We start from the raw sequence: 27215 nt of genomic DNA, 5'->3' as shown, positions 1-27215 counted from the left end.
TTCTGAAACCCCCTAAGTCATGACCCTTTGAAAACAGAGGCATTTCCAGTCTTCTACATCTGTAGTCAGTGACACTATATGAGGTTAGGATCTACGCTGTTATAATGCTGTTTTCCAACACGTGTTTACTTCAAGTTTTAATAAAACTGTAAAGTATTTTTTAAAACGTACAACGGAACACTCTGTTCAAGTAAGTTTTATTTCGTTTGCAGCTTGAATTTTTAAATAAATGTATTATTATTGAATTTCAATTTTATTGTTTATGTTGTGGTTCTGTCCAAATAGTGCTTCAATTTAATTTAATTTGACAAAATATAATATTATCGAAGGTATTATTAATTTGTATTTTCAATATTTGCAGATTTAAATCAATAAAATGGCAAAATCGTTGCGCAGTAAATGGAGGAGAAAATGTAGGGCAGTTAAAAGAGAACGTTATGGAGCAAAAGAATTAGATAGGTTAAAAAAAACATTGGGTATTAGTGAGAACGGATCTCAAGATGTGGAGATGTCAGAAATATCAGAAATTGCTACAGGTAATTTTTAATGTTATTAAAAATACACTTTTATTTGTTACATTGAGTTTTAACTGATGTCTGTGTTTAGTGATTGATGCAAAGACAATAAAAGAAAACACAAAGTCAAAAGAAGGCACTGAGGAAGATGCTTTAGACACAATGGAAGTAGACAGCAATGGTAGAGTATACAACAAAAGAACAATGAAGGACCAATTTGGAAATTATCCAGTATGGATGAATAGAAGAAAAATTGCTAAACATAAAAAGGGTAGAGCAAAATCACAAAAATCAACCACTGGGTCGAATAAAAGGATAACTAGGAAACAGAAGAAAACAGCAAAGAAGAAGTAACCCTTTCATAATCCATAGCATTAATTGATGCCTCCCTGTTGAACTTATAGAAAATATTATTGTAATAAAAAATCACAAGAACCTTTCTTAAGTAAGAGTCGCATAAGTTTATTCTTTTTGTTTTTTTAATACAAAGCTGAATATAAATGATCACAAAGGTTATTTAAGTTACAATTCTACTAAAAGTCTAACACATAAAAGCTATGAAGATGGCAGTGGTAGTATATCCTTTATAAAAAGTATTCATACATAAATATTACATTTATGGGCAATGCCCTGTAGGATTTTGATATTTCCCTTTATTATAGTGACATTAAAAGTTTAATGCGCCACCGTTTATCGGCATCGTTGCTCTACAACGTAGTCTTAAACGATTTTCCAATTCCATCACTCGATTCGTCAAATGTTGCATTTTCCTTGTCTCCAATTCGTACTCCCTCAGCTTACTTCGCATCTCGTATATTTCCTGTTGCATGTGGTGCTGCAAGGAATATTATTTTTAAGATAAATAATATTTATTATACCTTTTATTAAATTTACGTCGAATACCCACCATATTTTCCACAGCTCTTTTCATTTCGTTTATACTGTCAACGACGGAAGCAACTTTGACGCTCATTTCTGTCGTATCTGTGTCTCTTTTTCTTCCTTTTGCAAATTGCTAAAAAAGAAATAGTAAATTTTATAAAATTACGACCCAAAGGAACTTAGGTTTTCTTCATAAGAAGCTAAATAATTTTAACAATAAAATTTGTTTACTAATTCCTTTGTTTTTTATTTGCAATTTGTTATAAATAACAACGAACAAATGTTATATGAAGCAATGTAATTTTGAAGCTGAGTGATAGTTTAAAAGTTGAAGATAGAAGAAGAAAATCCCTTGGCGTGCTGTATTCGCATTTCAAGCGACCAACAAACGTATCTCTCCTTTACAAGTCAAATAACATACGGCAAAGCATTGTCCAACATACCTTTTCGAGCTTGGTCAGCCTTTTCAGGATAATCTCGTAGTCCTGATCGAGGTCATCGTCGGCCACCTCGTTTTCCGTATCTGCAGACAGAATTTGTTATTGCCACCTGTGCGCTAGATAGTTTTCGCCATTTACATGACATTCTTCTTGTAAGATAAAGTTCATTGATTTAATTTATAATAGTACGAACCGTGAGAGGAAATAGATGGACGCTTGGTCGTTGTTGCTTCATGGAAATCAACCTCTAAATCTCGAGCCTCAAAAGCAGTGTCTTCGGTATCTGAAATAAAATATATATATTAATAAAAATGAAAGTAATGGAAACTGAGTAATGCTTGAAGACCTTCTTGTTTGAAGGAAAAAACCGCTTCCGGTTTCTACATGGTCATCGCGTTCGAAAGATTTATATCGAGATTGTGATGCGAGATCTACATCTGACGAGATTGTGAGAATTATAGCTTAGATTAATAAATCCTAGGAGTACAAAAACTCAGAATACTTAAACTTAAAAATACTAAACCCCGGAATATTTAAATTTAACAGTAGTAAAGTCCAGAATACTTAAATGCAATAATATTAAAGCCCTGACTACTTAAATTTAAGAATACTGAAGCTTAGAATACTAAAACTCAAAATACTTAAATGAAAAAAATACTAAACCCCGGAATATTTAAATTTAACAGCAGTAAAACCCAGAATACTTAAATGCAACAATACTAAAGCCCAGACTACTTAAGTTTAAGAATACTGAAGCTTAAAATACTTAAATGAAAAAAATACTAAAACTCAGAATATTTAAATTTAGAAACACTAGAGCTAAGAATTCTTAAACTTAAAAATTCTAAAGCTTCGAACAATTAAACTTAGAATAGTAAGACAGGAATATTGAAGCTTAGAAGTTTATTGTTGGATTATAATTATCCGCACTGATATATCTGGTTCCACCCTCTAATGGTTAAATCCAACTAACTCTAAATGGTCTTGACCTTATACCACGAATGCTGTTGAAATTCTCTGTCACGGACGAAGCTCATGCAAATGGTATCGAAGTTCAAGTTCAATGCGAATGGACGCGACGAAACGAGTTATCTGTTTATTCGGCAAACAGCGTGGGTGTTGTTCCTCGTTGGAAAATCGAAAAACAGAGATTGTGACACGAATCACGGATACTGGAAGCCGTTCAAAAAGTTGTTGTTCACCGATGATGTTCTGTGTGGGGTTTCGTGAGCGGCATTCAAAGCTTGAATCACATCAAAAGTGATACTCTATATTTGGCTATTTTTAGTATTGAGAAATGCAAAAAACAGCTTATTGTTAGCATCATCGATCAACTGATAAAAGGAGTACGTGGTCAAAATTGCTATTATTAATCTCCATAATTATACAAGGTTTATAACGAATTAGTGTCCTGAATATCGTGCAGTGCCCTTGTTGAGAAGATTTTTACAACGGTAGCTCACCATTTTTTCGACAGGACTGGCCGTCTTTCTGCAATTGAAAACCGGGTCTGCAGTGACACTCGTAGGTTCCGGGTAGGTTTCTGCAGAGCTGATCGCAGGGCTTCTCTGTCACGCACTCGTCGACGTCTGTAACGTTGGTGGACAAGTTATGCTAATTCATGAAAAATTAATAGCATCAGCTTACCAGCTGCGACAGATCCATCGCGAAATACCCTTCAAGTTCCGGACAGAACCATTCGCGAATATTACATGTACATCATAAAGTAATGCTGATTTCCGTTGGTCCATTGAATTTATTCGAATGGCCACGAGGATTTTAATGAATAAATTACTTGGAAATTTAAATTAGTTATCAAGAGTTGAGGTGTTCAATTGAGGATAAGCAGGAAAGAGCGGGAGAGTAAGTGGTACCATTCGAAGTAACTTGTTTGATGATTAAAGTAAATGATTGGGATATAAAGACAATTGAAAAACACGTTTTCATTGATGTTTGATTCTTTCAATTATAAAAAGTTCTTTCAAATGTGTATGTTAAAGGAGTAAGCTTTGTTTAGTGAGATAATAAACTTTTTATTACATGTATTTGAGTAGGTGATTCATAATTTAATTGCAGGGATCGGGAAATTATTTTATGCGACGATAATTTTGATGATGTGTTATAAAAGTTAAACAAAAGTAGGTAGAATTATAGCATTACAGATAATGACAGTTGGTGCACGATGTGCCATGTGTAATTTATTAATACTCGTACTTTCACTGCAATAACCCATGCTTCCTTTATTGCGACCATAATACGAAACAGTGAGAAGATTAATATTAATGGGCGATTTCAAAATTCTGAACAGCAATGAACATGCTTTCTGCAATCAAGAAGCCATTCAAATCATATTATTAATCATAAACGTAGACGTATTAAACTGGTGTACTCAGAAAATTAACTCTCCTTTGAAATTTATGCCATTTAAAAGATTCGAACGCGCAATATGTTTCCTGTATATTTTTAGAATGTGAATCTGTAATTGTGAAATCTACATTTTTAATAAAAGCTCTCTGCAGTGTTAAGGAAAACTCAAAATATTTATTGAAATTAAGTTGTAATATTTTGAGAGCTCTAATAAAAGCATTTCTTATAAAAATATAAATAATAATAGAACTGTTATAAATTTAACATTTCTATTTTATACTGTTGTCATTATAATTATAAAAATTAATTCTAATTATAACTTTCTCAAGTTTTTATTAATTTAAATTTGACTTAAATACAAACCAATATGAATCGATGAAAATTACCATTTACGTAGAAAAGATAGAAAATCTAGTTATGCACTTGATGCAAAAAAGGTAGGAATGTCCTGAGGTCGTTCTTGCATCTAGCAACACAATCACAACGCCAATAAAGCAGAATACTAATTCAGAAGCATGTCAGTAGCACACTAAAGTCATGATAAAATGCAGGAATGTGGCCCATGAAAGCTTCAAGGATTTCTCTGCAGGGAGTGTCGAAACCTCCCCTCTAGCAAAGGAGCTTTTTTTATTGGATCGAACCGCCACTGACACAGCTTACATCGCCCCGGTAATTAGAACGTCCGCATAGCTTAACGAAATCGCTCGTAAATCTATCGAAAGCAGCCAGCTGCTGGACACCACAATACGTTTAAACGACTCGTGGTATTCGCGTAACGCTATCGAACACCGTATCGATCTGCGTCAATTTAATTACGCCTAACGATCTTCGCTACGAAGACCTGCCTTTGGTTTAATCTATGATCCAAGAAGATTTTACGATTCAATCGTTCCCTGGTTTGTATCGTTATCTCTATAGAATAGTTTAACGTATTAAATTTATAATACGGATCACTGGTGATCTCTATAGAATTCAATAATTGAAAAAAAAAATAATTGACTCAATGTTTAAAATTTTTAACTTAGCATCAGAAATTTCATTAACATGTTATACGAAATTTAATAAGAAGTGATCAGAAATTCAATATAATGTAAAGTGAAATGGAAAGGGTGCACCTGCAACGATGTTGTTCGTATACCGTTGATTAGCATTTGAAATGATAATTTAGAATTGATTTGCATTCGTGTTTGATATTACCTGTCTGGCACTGGTTGCCTGTAAATCCTTTGGGACACGTGCACCTGCCGGGGGAGGTGCATATTCCTCCGTTTAAGCATGGTGCTGGGCAGGTAGCTGAAAGGCAATTAAGTTAAGCTGCAGATTACATATCACGTATTACTAACCAGTAAATATTTTACATGGTGCGTGAAAGAATTCTACTTGATGTGTAATTGAAAATTTATTAAACTGTACATACCATAGATAATTGAACTAAAATCGAAAGAGGATAAGATTCACATATTTTTAACTCGACGCCTGATTGTTTAAACGGTTTATAAATGAATAGGATTATCGTCAGGACTGGATTAAGATTTCCGGTACCCGGGGCTATCAAACCTTTAAGGGCCTCGTTGGTTATTAAAGTTTTCTCAAAAATTGAAATTTATTCTAAATAAAATTAAATTATATTTAATTGTAAAGAAAACGGTAACAGTAAAAGGAGATTTATTTTAATAGTTTTTAACACAGTTAATGAAGGGGTTACAACGTGGCACCTTTAGACTTACCCTTAATTCGGCACTGATTGACGTAAGAATTTTTTACTTACGTTTGTTACATCCGAAGCTCAAATGGGTCGCCTGCGTCCATCCTGGGCAGCACAAGAAAACGGAAGTGTCAGCCTTAATATTAAAAATATTAAGATACCTAAAGATTAAATGAAAATGCAAAAATTTAATTTTGTAACCTACTATGTCGAATACAAAAACTTAAGGAAATTTACAAATAAACACTATATTCTATACAGGGTTCTTTACCTAATTTGTCCGTTTTGATGATGATGAACCGTAGAGCTTGGAACCGATCTATTGCAAACGCGTCTTCTGCAACAGAAAAAGAATAAATTTGTGTATCGATGATACCAAACGACATATCTTCAATGGAACAATAAATAATATCGATATTTATCATGATATCGCATCCTCTTCGAAGCACATTTCGAGCCATGGAAACGCTGTTGGCTTTACATCCATTATTAAGATTTATGCCGCTTCTAGCCATTGTCAAGCGGTGACAGGATGAAATTAAATTAATGAATCGATTGTTTTGATAGCGATCGGGACCAATCCGACACGGTACACGCCTTCATTTGCATCGTTCAATCGATATGGAAATGGAAATGGTTAAATACAGAGAGGCGAATTCCGAAGAGGGCGTTTAAGCTTCGGGATTCAATACGGCGAGTGTAACTCGCACTGCTAGATCGTAAAAAGGGACGCTTACTGTCAAGTCCTTTAAGGATTATACGACAACTTTCGTTGCAGCTGATCTCCTTCGACAAGTTTTATTAACCGTATTGTTATTTGATTGATTCGATCGTAATCGTATCAGCTGAGCTGATCGATCAGCGCGTCGTTCGGAATTCGTTTCGTAATCGACTTTGAATAAATTCTCTACCTCACGCATTTTCGATGAATTATTCAGAGAATTCCAATAGAATTCATGTCCTTTCAAGGTAAATATTTAGAAAAAGGTATCATCTTTCGATCCTAATGATTTTTTAATTTGTTGTTAAAGTCGTCATACATGAGTAATTTTCAAAATGTTGTAGTCGGCTGGCATTGTTTATTGAAAAATTATGAACAAAAGAAAATCAGATTATTAATAAAAAGATCATCCCGACTAGTACTTTTAGATTAGAATTACGATTTGTCCAGTCAAGAATCGTTGAATTGTCATGTATGCATGATATTTCAACTTTCTTTATTTGTTTTAACATTCAAGCAATGAATGGTTAGCACTGACTGAAGCAACTATCGGGAAAAAAAACATAAGAGAAAGGGTTAACATTCTAAACTCAGATCTAAGCAAACCCTATCATCATGGACCAAGATAATGATTTCTATTGAGCTAACACTTTTCTTATGATTACGATGTCTATTACAGAGATCGCTCTTCCCTGCGAAAGATCAAGTATTTCACGTAGAAATTACGCAAACGAGTTAGCGGACAAGGATTCAGCGCGCTTGTACGCGCAAAGGATCTCGCATAATTGGGCGACGAGAGGCAATCTCTTGAAACAACCTCGTCATCGTTGGGCCAGCGAGAAAATTGCATCTCGTTGTGTCGCTGTCATGTTCGTTGAAACGCGACACGACGTTTACTGTCGCAACACCGGGTCCTGTCCACGTGGTTCGCATCGCGAGACGTCGGATTTTCAAACTGCCGCGCCATTTTGATCGCGCGAAGAGGTGCCAGGAACGCCAGCGATGATCGTCGATCAAAGAGATACGATTTAAACGATTACAGCTGACCCCATTCGCATGAATAAGTTACTTTTATCTACACCCTATTACAAATTACATTACGTGTTTAATAATTCCCCTCCTTTGGGGCTCTAGGGATAGGTAGAATATTATCGAACGGGGAATTATCGGGTGTTAATGGCATGCGTGCTTACTTCACAGTTTTATTGTTTATGTGACACAGCCTTTCAATCACTACTAACGGGGAATTAGCGAGCGCCTGCAGTATTAAAATGAGTAAAAAACAGAACATTTGTCAGTTCTTAACACAATCACTCTTAATTATATTATTAATAGTGCTTTGGAAGAAAATCATTATATTTTAGGAGAAAAATTAGCATAGGAAGATGGAAATTATCTTCAATAATTTTATAATGATCAAAATTTTTTTTTTTCATAGTACTTGACTCTTTTTTGAAATAATCTGGATAGAAAAATTTAAAATGCGATATTAAAAAGGACAAAAGACAAAAATCCTAGTTACACTAATGGTTGGTCCACGACGAACAGTTGCCCAATTAAAACGCCACCCTCGGCTTGGCTTCGAGCGTATGTCATCGTTCATCCTCAACTTTCCTTCTCCCTGGACGTAATTTCTGCAAGAAGAATGATGATGCACGCACTTCGGTTCCAGGTGCATTAATCCTTCGAGGAGGAAGCGATCTTTCGCTACGATGTTGTAGGAAGATGTATTCATAGAAGTCGTGGCTGCCCGGAGAAAGTGATTTTCATTTATAGAATGAGATATACTTGAGATGATTATCTGCACTTTTAAGTTCATTCATGTTTAAGAGGAGCTTTCGAATTTTTAAACGCATAATGGAGAATCTTAACAAAAAACTTCTTTTATGATCAGACTAAAAAAAAGAAGAGTTTGTTCATTTTTTCCAGCGATTCCCACGGTCCTTGGATCCGGCAGGTGTACAAAATAAAACGAAGGTCTTTAACGACGTCAAGGATGCTTGCAAAATCTGCCTGTTAAGGACGAGCCACATATTTGCCTACGGATTATCTGTGCCAGGAAGGATCAAAGGGATTAGCACGGCAGGTGATCCAGGTTAGCGAATCGTGTAGATTCTGTGAGACAGGTAGACCGTCTGACATTATCTCATCCTGTTGATCCCATTTCACGGATCGAAATTAACTTCAAACTTTGCTACTGTCGTAGACACTGTTTCCATAGAGATCAACATTTTTGATATGAAAACATATGTATGTCAAATGTAGAAAATTTTAAATAAATATAAGTTTCATTTATTCAGAAATTTTATTTAGGTTTCTCTATCGTTTAACATCTTTATCATTGGTGTAATTAGGTTTCTATTTGGCGGGGGGAGGGGGCTGAGTCCCTTAGAAATTTTGCAATATGGAATTTTGGAATAATGAGGGGACCAATCCACATTTTGGGAAATGGGGCAGGCCCTCCGTGGCCCTTACCTATTTACGTCAATAATCTATACCGTTTAAAATATTATAATATTTAGAAAATTCAATTTTTTTATTTAGAAATTCTATTATTTAGTAATTTTGCAATTTAGAAATCTCTTATTTAGGAGATATTCCATTATTTAAAAAGTGTTTTTATTTACAATATTTTTTTTTGATCCTTAATAAAGAAAAATAGTAATAAAATTTTTATTCTTTTCATTTGAATTTTCCACTCGATAAATTATAGCAATATACAAAGTACGTGAACAAGGTTTCGTTTACCTTTATCACGAGCCACGTTCGCAGGGCAATTTCAGTTTATAAAAAATGAATGTTTCCGCTGTCACGGAGCACACGCATCAAATCGTTCTCAGAGCGTATTCCACTCGCAGAAAAATCTCTTGAAACACGTCGGGACCGAGGTTCAGATACGGTTCGGGGGATATTCGCGTGGGAATACTGGTTCGGGTGCTTTGGTGCCCATACTGAACACTCCATGTTGATAACGTCCAACATGGTCGGTCCACGACATTGAACGAGGAAATCGAAGAAGTTGGACGTACTTTCGCGAACGATTTCAGAAAATAACTGGCAGCAAATGGACGATATAGAGGTTGTTTCCATTTACCCTTAATAAACTAGCTGCTGTTCTCTCTAGAAGCTATTAGAATAAATTGTGCCAATTTTGGCATTTATTAATGGCAATTTCAATTTTATCATAATATAAACAATATTCAAATAATCCCTTTTTTATACAAAGCAGCAAAAAAAAAAATGGATAAAACTTAACCGTTGAATAGCGAAACTTGGGTCAATCGTGACCCAACCTTACAAGGATATTAACACATTATCTACCAACCATGCACTATTACCTTATAATTAACAATAATTAAAAATAATTCCTCTTAATTGAAGTACATGTAACTTTTATTATTTCATCTGACTTATACGTAAATTTGTAATAATCAAAAGGTTATTAATTGGTTTTTCTTCAACAGCCGATGGTGTCGAAAAGTCTATTAACAGGCTTCCGGTAGATAAAGTGTGAATCTAAAGTTAAATGTGTCATTTTTAAAGAAATAGTGTCAAATTTATAAAATGAAAATGATATAATACGAAATTAAATTAAAATCGGGGGCTCTCTCCATGGTCCGCCGTGCGAGGGTTAAAAAGAAAGTTGATAAAAGCAACCAATTACCGCGCGTAACGAAACGCGAGTTACTCAGCAGCTAGACAATCAAGATGATAAATCATTCCGTGTTATTTATGCAGAAAAGGTATCAGGAGATAGCGTACGCAATCAAAACCCGTTCACCTAGCGATACTACAAAGGTTTCAATTCAGCCAGAGCAACGAGTACACGGTGCCTAATACGTTCTAAGAACTTTCTCCATTGACTAACCGGTAAAGGGAAAAGATGGGGAAAATATACGAAGATGTCACTGGTAATAAAATTACCGTCGATTAGCGATCTGGAGCGGGCGAAGGTAGGCTCGCGTGATACCGCTTGCAAGTTTCTCGAAGGTGATAAATTTTCAATGAATTACCGCATTGACTGCTCGCGTGTTTGCGACTCTCTTAAAGGTACTTCCGAAACCTTAACGGTGATCTCGCATGTTTTCCTCTTCCAGCAGCGGTCGAAGTGAATGCAGCATCGAGTTATCGTGACCATTCGTTATACCCTTGCCTCACTGACTATCTGTTGCTTGGCGGTGAGATTTTCTCGCCGATAGTTGAAAGACATTCCACGTTTTTCTGGGTCATCGATGAAAATGGAATTAAAAGCGTCGCGGATGATGAAGAATTCGTGTCTTTTTGGGGAGAGACGTTATCGTACAAATGCGAAACTACGACGTGTTTATTATTGCAATGAATTACGAGTGGATAAACGTGTTACCCCAAAAATGAATTATTTAGAGCAAAGTTAATTGGAACTTTAGTATGGATTCTATTTCTGCAATTGATGAATAATGTGTAAGTAAACGTAAAATTATTTTGCCGTTGTATTTGCTTTCTTCCAAATTAAGATATTGTTTAAATTTTCACAAGAGAAAGTCATTATTTTCTTTGGAAACTTTAAAATTATCATAAGAGTAGAAAGAATGTATTAGAAGAATATAATGCTACTTTATGAGAATTAATATTATTATATGAACGAATCAATTTTCGAAAAAATGTTAAAAATGTTCAATTGTAGAATAGCACAAATTCATTAATCTACATTGTGAAACAAAATATTTCTTTGCCTCTGATAAAATCTTGATACGACTCTGCAGCGTACAGATTTACCTCATAATTAACAATTTCTCAAATTCATTAAAACTAATTAATGATATCACGTTTTATTGCACAATATAAAAGATGCAAGTCCACGGATAAATAAATAATATTTGACTATAAAAATGATCATCTGCTGCAATAATAATTCATAAAAATAGTCGCAAAACCAGTGTAGACGGGACACGTAGATTCGAGTGTAAAGCAAACGAGATTAACCGGTTAATGCGTTGGTTGAAGCACACAAAAACGTGAATAACACTTGGTGTACATTATCAGGATCGAAGTCAATATGTTCACCGCATTGGTATCAATTAATCTTGCATCCTCGATCGATTTCTAATTGAACCATAAATATTCAGCTTCGCTTAACTTGAGGATACTCGCGTCCAACATCCACACACGTGAATTCTTCATCCAAAGAAGCTGAACGTTGTACGTTATCGTCGTATACCGGTAAACCGTCGTCGAGCGTTGTTTCGATCGTTACAACACGGTTTGCACGCTCGTTGCAATGTCGCCAGGAGTAATAAACACCGACTCTTTATTGTCCGATCTCGTGAACCCTTGCTCCGCTGGTTCTTGTCTCGGTTCGTGACGGTAGCTCACGATAAAAAGACTTTCCTCGTGGTTTCCACCTCTCAACGAACCGATCACTCGTAAAATAGATCTTTAATGAGTCTACTTCAAAGGGGTATAGGATCTGAATTTGTTAACTTTCAGTAACGTATTTGGATTAGTAATATCTGAACAATTTGGACATTTGAAATGTATTAAATTAAAATCGAAAATTTCGGTACCCAGTACATATCTCGGGATTCCTGAAGTTTGGAGAACTGTGTTTCGGGACGAACTTAATTCAACATGTTTGGGAATTGGAAATTATAATTAAAAAATTATCTAATTCACCTTGGGTCGACCAACAAGTCGAGTATCAAGTACCTCAAATTTTCGAGGTCTTGCACATTTATACTTCGGAGAACCGAGCCGACTCGATCAATTCCGAGCCGGCCAGACCCAACCCGACCTAAACAATTCCGAGTCGACCCAACCCGAGCCGAACAATTCCGGGCCAACCCGACCTGACCCGAACAATTCCGAGTCGACCCGACCCGATATTTTCGAGTTCTCGCACGCCTCTAACATTTATTCGAATAGTTAGAATATTAAAAAAATTTGCAAAATTAATTTAACTCTGAGAAAAAACCAGGTACAATAACTAGATAAAATGTGCCGCATCATCGGTTCACGCGTTAAAAAGATGAAATCTCAAAGTCTGTAGAGCTCCACTTGATGATGGATCTAAAATTAAATCGGACTGAGCTGCGATTACGTGGATGATCGAAAGGAACGAGAGGCCGGTCTCGCGACCGATCAAAAACTTGTCCACAAAACACACAGAATGCGACGAGACGTCCTCGAGACGTTCGCACGAAGGAACAAAGAAACGGTTGGTTAAAGTGAAGTGGTACTCGTACTCGACCGGTGCAATTCGCGGGTTTGAAACTTTTCCAACCATCCAACCGGTCATTGGCTACCGTTTCGAAGTGCGATGATTGATCAAGTACAGCAGAGAAATTTGCGACACCTCGAAACGCGTCTCGTTCACTCTATCTAATGAAGTCCCGTCGACAAATCAATTAATCAAACTGAAATTTCGTCCTTGGAAAGTCTCTCGTGAATAGAAGGATTCTCATTACCAGAATTTCATTTATAACTGCACACCTCGATAAACCTTTAAATTTCGATAGAAATTGAAATAAATATATTTGAGAACGAAATTATCAGGATTTAACCCTCAGATGGCCGAGCTTGGTCTTTGAGAAAAAATGTAAATAGTTAAATCAGAACTTCTTCTAATGTTAAAGGGTGCATAAAGTTTCGAACACAGGTTTTAATTTTAGGAATTTATCCGTTCAAAAGTTACCTACTACTAAAAGTAACCTGTTTTTGAAGTGATTCAATGAAGGGGTAGACATCAGGAAGCGAAGAAGCCACGTCATGAATGATCGTTGAAAACGCAAAGTCGTAACGAGGGAGTCATAACATTACTTCGTAGCTAGCTAAGAAAGCACCCCGTGAAGAACGGAGTTGCTTCACGGCATCCGTGCGTCCCGATTCATTTCTCGCGCGATTTTAATTGACGCCGTTGAATTACATCGCATTTGCATGCAGGACACGAGGCTTTCGTTTCGCGTCTATTGCTTTATTTTCTCGTCTCGCGCACGCCTCGAGTTGCACGCGTGTTCAAACACGAGAAGGGATGACGCGAACGGAACGCCCAGAATTATGGCACTGCACACCCGATTAACCACCCAAGTGTATCAAGCAAATACATCTCCCCACTTCCGTGAACTTCTTCCTTCTCCGTGAAAAATAAACACGATCGATAGAAAATTATAAACGCCGAGAGAAAAAAAAAAATTCTACCGGCTTATAAATTTCGATAGAAGAAAATGTCGCAACGTCAGCGAAGCGTAACATGTTCCATGTAATCTCAAAGTAAATCAAATCGAATTAAATGTTATTTCCATTAGAAACATCGGTATATTTCAAATATGAGATGACGCTGTTGATTTCGACGAGGAAATTAAAATTCCGTTTCAGACACACTACGGACGTGTTTACATCTCGACGATAAGCTTACTTGGAAACAACACGTTAAACGTATTTTAAAATTAAACATATAAAACAGTTAAAAAACAGTTACACTGGCTGATCTCATGAAAATCTAAACTTAGCACAAATAACAAGACTCTAATACATAAATGTATAATTAATAATGCTATTATAATAAATAGCAGCCAAATCACACATACTCAAAAATGCAAAGCGAACAGGCTGTAATCCTCCATAGGATTTTGGAAGAACTTTAGTACGTCAGAAACGACGACATTCGCAAGATTAAATATTTTTTCAGTACAAGAAGAAATCGAGCAACTCTCCATAAACTACAGTGGCATAAAAAGAAAACTTAAGATAATACACCTTTTAGACTTAATTTAACTCTTACAACGTAATCTGTAACAAATAATTTTAAATACTCATATTATACAAACGCATATGCGACTACTGTAATTGTTTCTAAAAGTAGCGGAAGCCGCACGATATCAATTTATTACGTAACTATTTGTCAATATTATATAGGCAATAGGTGCAAATAAATATAGAAAATTAAAAGAAAAAAGGAACTGTTTACATACTGGCGGAACGTAAAAGCCTCGAGGGACGTCATCAGAAAATAATTTCCCTCTGATGCACACATGTGGCCGAAATATTCTTAACAGCCTCTCATCCTCTTTGCTGCACTCCCGTCACTCGGCTGGCTGACGATATTTTTTCGCGTTAACTACACGCTGCCACGTTGCATAGCGATGGTTTATCATAAAACTGAAGGAGTTATTTTTGAGGATGACAAATGGGTTCAGTAACCCTCTGTTGAGTATTTTTCACCGAGCCTCCGTCATTCGCTCCTTGGCGGTCCGCTCTTCGCAAGCTCCCAAAGAAAAGAAGAAATCTTTTTATCGGGATGAAGAGTTTTAAGGATATCGAACGCGCGGATAACGATCGCTAACGAGCGACGTAGTTTCGCAAGCCACTTCCTTTTCCTTCACCCTCGATCCGTCAGCTAAACAATCCGACGCGCTGACTCCCGTTGTATATACTAAAGAGAATTTGCGAAACGTCAACGTTCGCCTCTCTTTCAAACACATCTTGCGAGATTCGTCAGCTTTTCTTGGAATTGTTTATAAATATGACTCGATCGCATGTTTCGATCCTCTTTAGAATAACAGCTGGTAATTAACGTTGAAGATGGCAATGTAGCAACTTTGATTGGACACGTTAAACGACTATGGTTGCAATGAAAATTGAACATGATTTTTGAGGAAAAATATAAATTGAGGCATTGGAGACGTTTGAATATATTTTTGGTAAATATTTAGACAAAAATCCCACTATTTGATCTCAATGAATTTTCAATATGTTAGCAAGGTCGAAAATGTTATATAGCGGTCGTTGTTTATGAAGAAATTAAAAAATAATCAGGTTAATGACCTTAACGCACCTTAACGACATATATAAAAAAATCATGTTTTATAAACCTTGGATGATAGTTCATTAGGATATCGATTTTATACAGGAATAGTATAAGAATTTGTTATATTATTTTCTAAGGTGTTCTATATGTTATAAATTAGGATCTATCATCGGAAGTATATAAATGATCTTGTTTCTAAGAAGAAGGATTTAAAATATCCCTACCATATAGAATTATTCTGATCAAGGAATCTCCTGCTGTTTTTTAACGATCGTTGCAGCTGATTTTTCGCATCGATGGTGAATAAGGGATACTGCAACAGAAGCCGCGGGCAAATAGCGCGAACCTGCGAAGCTTCCAAATTACAAAATTGCTTGATGACGGGTTACCGGTTCCCAGAGAAGTAATTACGCGCCTACACAGTGCCAATAACTGCCTCGCCGCTGCTTATTATTTTCCACGATGCATCTCCATCGTTTTACGTGATTTTACCGCCTTACAGCTGATATTGTCACGAAGATAACCTCGTCTCTTTGCACCTTTCGCTTCTTTTACTCTTGTCGAAAACGCTTTAAGCGCGACGATGCTGTCAAATTTAATTAAACTGCTCTTCAATTTCTCAGAGCCAATATCCTTCGACGCTTTAAAAATATTTTGCATTAAAGTGTTTATCTTGAGAAAGATTATTTAACGTGGTGATTCGTTATTTACATTAATAATGAACCTTGTTTGCGTTTAGAATGTTAATGAAAAATTCATAGTCATTTTCATCAAACTTTCAGCTTCAAATTGATATAATTAACTTTATTATTACGGTTTTTATTTATGGGTAATTGTGTAATTAATATATCGTGTTTGTAACAACGAAAGCTGCACGAACACGTCGAATGACGTAACGTTTTCTTATGGCATGAGTTATCATCTTATGCTTTCAAGCTGGTGCAGTGATATATCGTTCTCTACACGTGGAATATGGTAACCTTGCCCTATGATGTATTTCCTTGGACCGTACAATGCTACTACTTTTGTATCATTGTTACAATGTTGAATCCAGATATCTCTATCGTTCGCTGGAAATGTATCCCAGGATATATTTCATCCGTTCTTAATTTCAATTTGTCATTTCATCAAGTGATATTTCATATAAACCAAACTATACATTAAAAATAATGATATTAGGGGCAACAATTAATTTAGTAAATAAACCTAAAGATAAATACATAATTTCAGAATAATTTTTAAAGATACAATGTAAAATTAAAAAAATGAAATAGAAAATTAAATTAAAAGTGTATAACTCTCTCCATGGTCCGCCATCCGAGAGTTAAATTGAAACATTTTCCCGCGCTTCTGTGAATTGTAAAATTGGCAGAAAAATATGATAACGATATCGACGAAAGAAAAAGAAATTTTTAACTAAAATAAGAAAAGATACTTCGTCTAGTATTGTATTAAAGAAAATAGCCATTTTGAAGATTCTAAACGAAAATTAGCAGCACGTGTTGGATAGCAAGGAATACGGTGTGTGTACCGGTCGGGAAGAAGGACGGCAACGGTAAGGTTAGCCTGTTGCCCCGTTTAAATCCATTAGCGATGATTCTTTCGCGGTAGCTCGGGCTAGCGAGAGGTGAGGAGGTCAAAACCGCGGGCAGGAATAGTGGGCGGAGAAGGCGTGAGCAGCAGGTAGACGCACGAGTTGCTGGAAGTATTGTGTGTTCGTTGGCCCTCAGGTGGTCGAACCGGATAGTGTTCCACCGTAAATGGTGTTGCGAATAAAAAAGCACCTTGAGCAAAGCTTCGGTGGCGCGGCAAGAATTCGTAGCCCCGTAAGGTCGCCTGCCCGATGATCTTCTTGAAAATTCCCTCGGTCCGGCTTTATGGTCGGGCGTAAATGGACTTATCGTTGCCAAGTGTTCGAACCATGCGGTATCGATCCCGCGATACACCGCTATTGCTTCGCGTTCCTGCGATTGCTTGAATAATTCATGGCAATTCCGTTTTCTTTTACTTCCACCAGCCATCGCAATAACGCGGAGACATTAAATGATAATTCCGTGCCGTGCCTGACAATTTTCGATCATCCTTGCTTCGCGGAAATTGATAGGCCAGTTGTTTTAACGGTGACTCTTATTTTGGCCAGTTGCATTGTTGCATTACAAATGAAGGGGCACCGGGTTTATTCTGACCCAGATCCACGGAACCGTATATCGCGATACTTCGGTTAAGATTAGATACTCAATATTTTTAAATGATGTACTTCAACATGTTTGGTGTAATTAACCCTCGGACAGAGGACCAGACAGAGAGCCCTAATTTTAATTTGATTTTGCATCTTACATTATTCCCATTTTCTAAATTTTACATTATTCCTTTAAAAGTTATTCTTCCAATATTGTATAAAACTCTTTGGCTTAAAAATTATACTTCTAATATCCTATCGATTGATTCAGAACCCGCTGTTCGAAGATTAAGCAGTAAAAATTTGAAATGATTTGGTATATTGAAAGATATACAAAGAAACAGTTGAAAATTAAAAAAAGAAAAATGGAAATGAATGTAAAATTAAATGTAACCCTTTCGGTAAGATAAGGTAAAGTTTAGAGAGCAGAAACAACCTTATGCAGCAACCTAATACCACGATCTTTGAACTAATTTAAACTATTCGAACGACACCTATCTTTGGTCAGAGCCTATCCATAGGTTCAGCGAGTTGAATGGCCGACGCTGTTATGTTTATCCCTGTACAGTACACGCTAACAGAAACGTAAAGAAAGTAAAAGGAGGGCCCGACAGAACGTACGTGCAAAAGACGTGCTCTATTTGCGTCCATGGAATGTCATTTTACGTTCGTTGTTCCTTCTTTCTGCTTGTTTTGCGTCCAGTCGCAACACGAAACCTTCCCTCCAGGCACTGAAGGATTTTGCGGTGTTCCATTAACAGGAATGACTGAATCGCCGGAGGATTTTCTAAAGATCGAGATATACTAAAGAATCTTTCGAATGTAATTATTGAAAATTAAAGTATAGTGATCTAATCATTGACGTCACTAGGATTTTGGAAGGAATGGGCCAAAAATTTCAAGAAATTTGAAAATTTTTAAATTCTAAGATTTTGCAATTGTAGAATTCTAAAATTTTGCAATTGTAGAGTTCTGAAATTCTGGAATTTAAGAATGGTGAGGGGGCCAATTCACATTTTGAGGCGAGGAGTAGGGATTGGAGGGCACCTTGTTCCCTACCTAGTTACGTCAGTGGGTCTAATATTTAAAAATTCTCATATTCCGATATTTTTAATATTGTCAAAATTGTAAACGTTAAAATTACGAATTCGTGAGACGGTTTGTAAAGGTGTTGAAATGCACCTACGAAGATCTAACACCTACTTTCAGCAATTAACGTCAAATCTTTCATTCAAACTGACGAGATACGAAGCATGAAATCGATAAGAACAACGTATACTGTGCATGCTACGACCTTGATTTAAATTTGTTCTCAAATGGTCCGTGCTAAAAGAAGACGTTGTTGCTGTCGGAGAGAATGCCACGCAGCAACTTCCTTGAGATTGGAAGCCGGATCGCTGAAGGAGCGGTATTTGACATTTCGCCCAAAGCCAAACGAGGCGTTACCCCTTGAAGTTCCCCGTCAAATAAAAAAGAAAATCGAATATCCCTTGCTCCTCTTTGCACGATTCTAGATTCAATCTAAAAAAAGAAGCAATAGAAGAAAAAGAGATCAAAACCTTTTTGCCTTTTTAGATTAAAGAATATGTATATATTTTTGGAGTAATTTCGTTTTATATATCTTAACGAGTTGTTTTTCGCTGTTGGGATCAATATTCTCACGAGAACTCGGCAGTCACGTTGGCCTGTAATTGAACATGAATTATGTGCGAAGTGTGACGGAGTGCAAGTGTTCCAATTTAAGTCCTGCGTGTGACACGAAAGTTTTGGCAGTTAAACTGGGCGATTTCGTATTGGAGGCTTTATAATCTTGATTGCAATTTAATTTTTATAAGCAACGTTCAATCATTTATCCTATGCGATATTAATTAAAATCTATTAATTTTCATTTTTACTATTGTGCAAAAATATTTTGACATCGTGGTACAATTTCAGAAATTTTTGAAAATTTTTCTAAACATACAGATGCATATGGTAATCAATTTTATGATTTCATATTCTCTGGAAAATCGAAATGATTTATGAAACGATCCAATATCTTGCTTCTTCTCGTAAAACCGAAAATTTAGTACCTTTAGCTTTCTCGTGATGCATAAAAAAAAAATTATGCGGAGGAACGTTCTTTGAGCCTGCTATAAATTATTAGTAATACGTGTGACATATATGAGATTTAGAGGGGATATACGAAATTCTGAACAGCTGACTAGATACGTGTGTCAAGGTACAGAGGCTGACCATTTGGTACGGTTCACATATTTGTTTGTATAGTCATGGTTCAATAACCATTTCAACTATTAATCTCTTTGTCAAGAAAGTATCTGCGGCGAGAGTCACCACGCTGATAGCGGTGTAACGATTATGAAACTTCAAAAGGTACGGATATGCATGACAAATGCGAATTGCTGGACGTTAATAGTATTGGGTTCGTTTGAATTATCTTTTGCCATTAAAGGATAATGGTAAAAGTTGGTCAATTTTTTTGATAAAAAGTGAAATTCCTTTACAAGATCCAATTCATATCTCATAATTTTAAGATTTATCATGGAAAATTCTTCGACATATTAGGGTGGGCAGGCCTTTCAGAAAAATATGGATTTTCATCACTCTAAAATTTTAACACCTAAGAATTCAAAAATTCTCAGATTTCAAAATTTCAAAAAATCACAATTGCAAAATTACAGATTTCCTTCATTCCGGAATACCATGATTACAAATCTTTGAGATTTCAAAATTCTAAAATTCTGAGATTCTGAAATTCTAAAATATCAAAATTAAACAATTGAAAGATTTCAAATTACCAACATTTCAGAGTTACAAAATCACAAAATTTCAGGTTTTCTAAATTACAGAATTACACAACTCCAGATTTCCAAAATTTTGAAAATGTGGGTATTTCTAAAAAACCTATCCCACCCCAAAACAAGATCCTTGTGGGTATTAGATGCTAGTGGGTATTAAAAAGCCTATTAATAGCTTTCCGCTAAATAAAGCGTTAACTTCATCAATTTGCAATAGAACACTGAATAAATGTATACATCCCCATATTCACAGCAATAATAACAGCTCGTTGTCACAAAACGCTGGTAAAGAACGTTTTCGAAACGTGTCTCTGTTTTTCCGTCACGCTATTGGAAAATGGTAACTGCATTGATGCAGAAGAACGGTCTCGAATCGAGCGCTGAAACAAATGGTGCCGTGTCGTCCAACAACAACGTGGACGTAACAGCTGCGTCTATTTCCTCGAACCATTCGTCAATCGATCAATCGGTGCACCCAATAGCGACGCAAAGGGAGACGTATACTAGACCACGCGCGAACCATTCTGAGATGTGACATTGCAGGATTATTATCTGGAGTACATGGGACCGTTCATACATTCATTATTCATGTTACTTCTTATCGTCGACCATTGATCAATCAAGTAAAACACATAACAACAGCTATATGTAATAGTTTTATAAATTGGTACCATTTTGCAGAAGATGTACTGTCATTCAACATTCAAAGGACATTAATTATTAAATAATGTAATGTATCATTGAAAAATAAATTTCGGTTCTGAATAATTAATTAGATGATTGTTTATTGAAGAATGGTCATAAGTAAAATAAGGGAGACATTCTGAGTACCATTAATACTTTAATAATAATCTACAATGCTTCTGTATCAGTGAGATAGCAAATTTCTAATTGAAATTTACAGCTTCGTTTTTCATATTTTTCTGCAACAAATAGATTGCAAGGTAATTGAATAAACCTCGGTTGAACCATTGACTTAGGTTGGGTTTGTCGACTCCTTTACGACACTCGGCAGATCAATCCGTTCGACCTCGAATTCCGCTTCTGCATTTCGAAACGAGCTTTCGTATTTCGTCCGGCCCGTTGAATCGCACTTTAAGTGTCATTACCATTGCATCAATAAAAGTTCCTCTTCCCAATCATTTCGAATCGGTCGTTCGTCGACGAGAGCTATACCCGAGTGGAAATTTAAATTCTAGTTCGAAGCAAGAGGTGCTCTAGAGGTCAAAATTGAAATTTCAAGATGACGACTTAATGGCACGTATTTCGATCTACGGAGGAGCAAAAGAGGATGAGCAAGGGATTTATGAGAATTTTTCTTCGCAACCTCGTAATCTGGGTAACTCGATCGGAGAACGAGGGAACGAATACAAAAGAAGAGAATGGAGAAATGGGGAACAGTAGGCGCGAGGTAAATTATCGCGTTCAAGCTAAATAGTAACGAGGGATCTCGCTGGTGCGCTCTTTTTAAATGTCCATGCTAGAAGACCTTTGTTTCTCGCGGACAAAGGTGGCCGCGTTCTCGTACGAACGATGCATCGCGCTGCGTGAACGCCTGCGGCCCTTCGCCTTGACCGGCGCTCATTAGAACGATGTAAACGTTGTTACCAAATAATTTGTATTCGCAAATGAAGGAAGAAATCATTTAGGAATTAATTTTCGTCCGATTTAATATTACTGTGGGTGTTAACATAGAAAATGATTGATCTCATCGAAGCATGTTGTACATTTAGAAGTCGGCATCCTTTTGAAGAAAAAGAACTTCCGATGGGTGGGAATATGTAAGTACTTTCTTGAAGATTAACCATAGTAGGGAAGTCTGGTCATAAATAATTTTCTCAGCTGTTAAATAAGGGAAATTATAATTAAGTCATATTAATTAAACCAAATAGCCTTCAAATTAAATGAATAATACAGGTTTGGTGAAGAGCAAAAAGGTATTAATTGGAAATGTCCTTTGCGGTCAGAAATTGCTCAGTTGCTAATGTAGAATGAAAAACTTATCACCAATAAAATATTTAAAAAAAAAAAAAAAAAAATGATTTTAAATCCCACCCCTTTCTCCTATTGAATATTTTATTTTTGAAGTCATGTTGATATAGCAAAAACCGAAAAAAAATATTTGAAAAAGATAGAAACACACACAAAACTAAATTTCGTTCACCGATTTCGCTGACAAAGTTGCACCGGCAGCTCTGGTGCACAGCCAACACTAAATCACTTTCTCACTGACCTGAAAAGCAACGCTAGGGACCAGCCCCGCTAAATCACCGGCCACGAAACGCGTTCTCTACGCTCGATTAACCGCTCGTTAATTCACCGAAAAGTCAAGCTCCATAGCACCATAAAGTGCCATCATTGGCGCAACGTTTACGACGTTAATGACCGCGTTACCGACATTCGAATCAACCTTTCACTCTCGCGTTTCTCACGGCTACGAGGAAATATGAAATCAATCGATCGCTAGCAGATTTTCGATCGCCAATGATTATGTATCGACACGGTTGCCTCGAGCGTAACATTGAATAACAGACGATGAGCTTTTCTTGTGGAATCAATTACAATTTAGAATTGTACACTAGTGAATATCTAATTTTCACTACAATGGGCATTTCAAAAAGGGAATAAAAAATTCCTATGTCATTTCAGATATAAATGATTGAAGACTAGTCAATACCAAATTGTAAATTGATCCCTTCGTTGTTTGTTTCAATGAAACTCCAGCCATTTTTTATTTAGAATATCAACGCAGCGTTTATATAGCAATATTTAATAAACTTTAAATTTTAAATTGATATACCGTAAGTGTTACTTCGCGACACTTTTATGTCATCAAATCAAGTAAAACTTCCTACGTTTCGAATCAGCAACAATCTAATATTTATCAAGTTTTAATTACAGGTTTGCGATTATTACTCAACAGACAGCGTAGTGAAAGCTTTAGAATCAAAATTTTCCTCGAGAACATCAAAATGCAAAATAATCAAATTAATTAACGAGTTTTAGTTACAGGTTTGCGATTATTACTCAACCACGGCGAAAGCTTTAAGGCGAGCCGAAGTGGAACCGCAACCGTCGCGCACCAACAATCCCAATAATTGCACGTGACAGAGGAACGCGTTACGCGCGAGATAATTAATCGATCGATTAATTAAGCGGCAAAAGCCGCGCCGATTCTACTGACGGAAGGTTTAATCTGTAGTGGCCGCGTTCATTTCAAGTGTACAACGTCTGGGGAACACGCCTCGCGGTTTCTTGCAGGTGAATGACAAATAATGAAATTATGTTTGTATACAGTATATATGGTTTAAATATACACGCACTGTTAATTTTTTTAACTATTGAAAATGGGAAATAATGTTTCATATGAAAATGGAATTGACGACCTTACAGCAAGAGGGATGCAACTCCATTTTTAAAAGCTTGCAGTTAGCAAAAATGGAGCTGCACCCCTTTAGCTGCAAAATCCTAAATTTTGGTAAAGGTATAACGTTTTATTTTATAGGACTGAAATAGAGGATTATTCAAAAGAAAAAGTGTTTTCTGAATCCTGAAGCTCTGTGTAAACTCCAATTTTGAAAATAATTGAAATACGTGCCTCAAGTACGTAAGGGCGGTGACGAGATAAGTTTGAAAAAGGAAATTACGGGAGTCCGATGGAAGTACAAAATCTTGTTTAGGAAGTTATCGTGGGATTGATAAAACAGGGAATTTATACGCTTAGGTAGAAGACAAGGGATTATTCAAATTTCTATAAAAACCGGGAAAATATTTCCTAAATTCTTCTGCAGCTTTGCATAAAATTCAAGTTTGGATCTTCAGAAATAATAAGAAGGATCTCTGGAAGTATGAATCACTCTTTTCTTTCAAAACAAGGATTATTCGTGTGTTTTTAACTTCAGCGCGAGTTATTTTTTAAAAAGGTAGCAATAAATTCAAGCAATCTCGTACCCTTGGCTGAAAGTTGAGCAGCTGAAAAACATTTATCTCGGTTTCCTTTTGCTGTTTCGTAATGTATGATTCCAGTTTATCATTGTATGCACGAGATACCAACTTCACTATCTTTTTCGTTACTTTCTTTGTAAAACACTTTTTTAAATACAGATTATACGATTGTGAACACATTTCACAACAACGAGTACTTTTTCTTATCATATTTTCCATAACGGTATCAGTCAGTTCTTTAACCCTAGATTGTCAACATAAAAAAGATACCGAACAAAACTAAAATTATAGCCATTAACCTTTTATAGGCAAGCTAAATCGTTTAAGCCCGAGTATTTATTTTTCTTTTCAAATCTTTTGAACATTTTACTCAAAGAACGATTATATATTAAAATAGAGCCTCTAATAAGTTATCGATAAGCATCTCAAAATTTTTTCATATTTTTTGAAAGTCAAGAGCAGTAAAAAAAATTAATCGCGGATATAAAAAACCCAAGTTATTCATGGAGGATTAAATATTATCGCTGTCACGAATAGATATAACAAATAAAATTATCAAGAAGTAACTTGAAAATAAAATTGCAAATCTTTGGTTCAAGAGTTGGAGAAAATTGACAGATCAAAAAATGATTACAGAAACCATTAATCATCGTACCGTAGAATAATTCTCTAACGACTCGTCGTCTCGTTTAAACGAGTGAGTTGCGCTTTATCCGACAGATCGTAAAGTTTTTCGCTCGAATTTAGTTTCAATTCTCCTTGTGCGTTCTCTGCGCGATAGGGACACCTACGTTCGCTGCTCCGAGGGTGGCTGGGCAGAAACGTTCCATTTTATGCAGAAAGGTGGGTGAAGTTGATATCTCGAGCAGGAAGTAGGTGGATGGCTCGAGAAATTGATCTCCTTCGATTGTTGAACGTTGCTGAGAAATTTACTGTGAAGTTATACGTGGCCTTTGTTCTTTGTAACACAATGTCTCAACATTTTATTGTGCAATTTAGCGAAATATGCTTTCTGAACTCTTTGGTACTTGGTGGAAGCACAATTTGACTAAAGATTTAGTATCAATATATTTTCTTTTTGACATTATTATCCAGTAAACCGTTTGAACCCTTGAACAGCGGAGCCCGGGTCAGTCGTGACCCAATCTTACGAAACTTATACAAGGATATTCATATATGAGAAGAGTTTCATATATCAGAAGAATAGTTTTTAAAAGAAAAGTGTAAAATTTAGAAAAATGAAAATGTTTCTCTCTATGGTCCACCATCTGAGGGTTAATACCATTATTATCCTTTTGTAATCATATTTATACTCTTAATCACCATATCAGGATACTATTTTTGTATATTTGTTTATTATTAAATTTCATTTTAAAAGTTCATTTTAAATGTGATTTACTTCATATGGTAAATTATAAGTCTAGTTTTACTTCAAATTTCATTTTAAAAGTAAACCAGATAATTAGTTTTCCACCACGAACTTTTATAATTAACTTAACACAGTTTCCTAAACTAAACCAATATAACGTTGGAACATAATATTTCGTTTATAAATAATACTTTGCACGTACGAACGACGAGGGCGAATGAAACGTAAATGCACTGAACTCAGACAAAATACATACCAAACTTAAGACATTTAAAATAAGAATAAATGTTCTGAAATGTAAACACTGCTACATAGTGTATCACTTACCCAGGATGATGCCTGGTGTAGGTAGACGGAGTCGTAGTGAGATGTGGGTAGCTCTGCGTAACAGTTTCCCTCGGCTGATGACGATGATTGTTATGATAACCGGCATAAGCGATCGCTCTGGTACCACCGTATTCGGCCACTGCAATCGTGCTGAGTTTCTCCGGTTTCGTTGTTCCGGATCGTTGCTGATGGACCCGTTGCTCCACGTGATGTCTGGACCCGACACTTTGCGGCGCGATCGTCGATGTAAATCTTTCCGGAAAGAGATGCTGCTGAGAACTTCTCGAATCACGATCGTGCCGAATACGAGACAATTTCTCGTGGAACCAGATCGGCCAGATTAGTCTGTGACTCGAAGAGTCGTAGCGATCCGAACTGGACGCATGTTCGATCGAGACGATCTCGATCGGCAAAACAAGCAACGAGCACGTGAAGAAGATTTTCTGTACGAAAGCCATCGTTGGAACGATTTTCTCTGACGACATCTGTGACCAGCCGCGACGAACGATTACATTCTCAATGATTTTGACCGGAACGATTTTTCAACCGCGGCCCTCCACTGAATACGCCGAGCGGGCTCGATGGACATCCGGTGCGAAATCGTTCGAAAGCAACCGAGAGCACTACTGAACGAGACACACCGAGTAGGCTCCACGTGCTTGAACAACTCGCACCAACCCCACCATTCTCTTTCTTTCTTTCTTTATCCCATTCTACTCTCTTCGTTTCCTCCTTTTAGCCCCTCATCCTCTCTCTCTCAACGATCTCGTTCTTCTCTTGTCCACTCTCGGGAGAGTTGTTCCTTCTCTCCGTTCCCCTTCGTCCATTCCGCTTCTACCTGTCTGCTCTCCTGATACAACGCCAACCGCTCGGCTAACCACCTACATATCCTTGCACGCGTTCGACGAGAAGGTTTAGCAGATGTAGGGACGCGATGATCGTTCCTGGGATAGATGGGACGTACCGAAACTCGAATGGTATTATCGTGGTACCATTTTTAATTCGTTCCTATGGAGAGATTAAAATTCCCTAAAAATTCTGAAATAATTTAAATTTCCAAATAGCTTCGTCTACGTTGCTTAGAATCGGCCTCGAACTTGCAAGTTGCAACTCAGCTAGAAGTTTCTCTATTTACGAGCAACGGACGTGCCTGCAGAGTGCAACAGCGACCCAGAGGTGTCATGG

General features: G+C 36.5%; 2 protein-coding genes across 4 annotated transcripts; one reads left to right on the top strand and one right to left on the bottom strand.

The window, feature by feature from the left end:
* The first annotated feature begins 60 nt into the window (after positions 1-60).
* LOC114879942 (protein LLP homolog) lies at positions 61-964 on the top strand. The gene is made up of 3 exons (XM_029195382.2): positions 61-190; positions 362-536; positions 607-964. The coding sequence occupies exons 2-3, from the start codon at positions 377-379 to the stop codon at positions 867-869; spliced, it is 423 nt and encodes a 140-aa protein (XP_029051215.1). The 5' UTR covers positions 61-190; positions 362-376; the 3' UTR covers positions 870-964.
* Positions 953-27004, bottom strand: LOC114879936 (neurogenic locus notch homolog protein 1). 3 transcript variants are annotated; one of them, XM_029195370.2, is made up of 9 exons: positions 26031-27004; positions 6181-6246; positions 5973-6070; positions 5402-5497; positions 3301-3426; positions 2031-2120; positions 1841-1920; positions 1423-1530; positions 953-1350 (listed from the first exon to the last, which is right to left on the bottom strand). In XM_029195370.2, exons 1-9 carry the CDS (start codon positions 26513-26515, stop codon positions 1183-1185), a joined length of 1317 nt encoding a protein of 438 aa, XP_029051203.2. In that variant the 5' UTR covers positions 26516-27004; the 3' UTR covers positions 953-1182. The 3 variants fall into 3 exon arrangements, with proteins under 3 accessions (XP_029051203.2, XP_046141466.1, XP_046141465.1); XM_046285510.1 differs by lacking the exon at positions 26031-27004 and adding an exon at positions 14577-14751; XM_046285509.1 differs by lacking the exon at positions 26031-27004 and adding an exon at positions 8153-8246.
* Between the last annotated feature and the right edge of the window lie 211 nt (positions 27005-27215).

The sequence above is a fragment of the Osmia bicornis genome, chromosome 4 (assembly GCF_907164935.1).
Source record: "Osmia bicornis bicornis chromosome 4, iOsmBic2.1, whole genome shotgun sequence".
NCBI classification, from domain to species: Eukaryota; Metazoa; Arthropoda; class Insecta; order Hymenoptera; family Megachilidae; genus Osmia; species Osmia bicornis.
The sequence above is the reverse complement of the archived record's forward strand: the minus strand, read 5'-3'. Positions and strand labels throughout refer to the sequence as shown.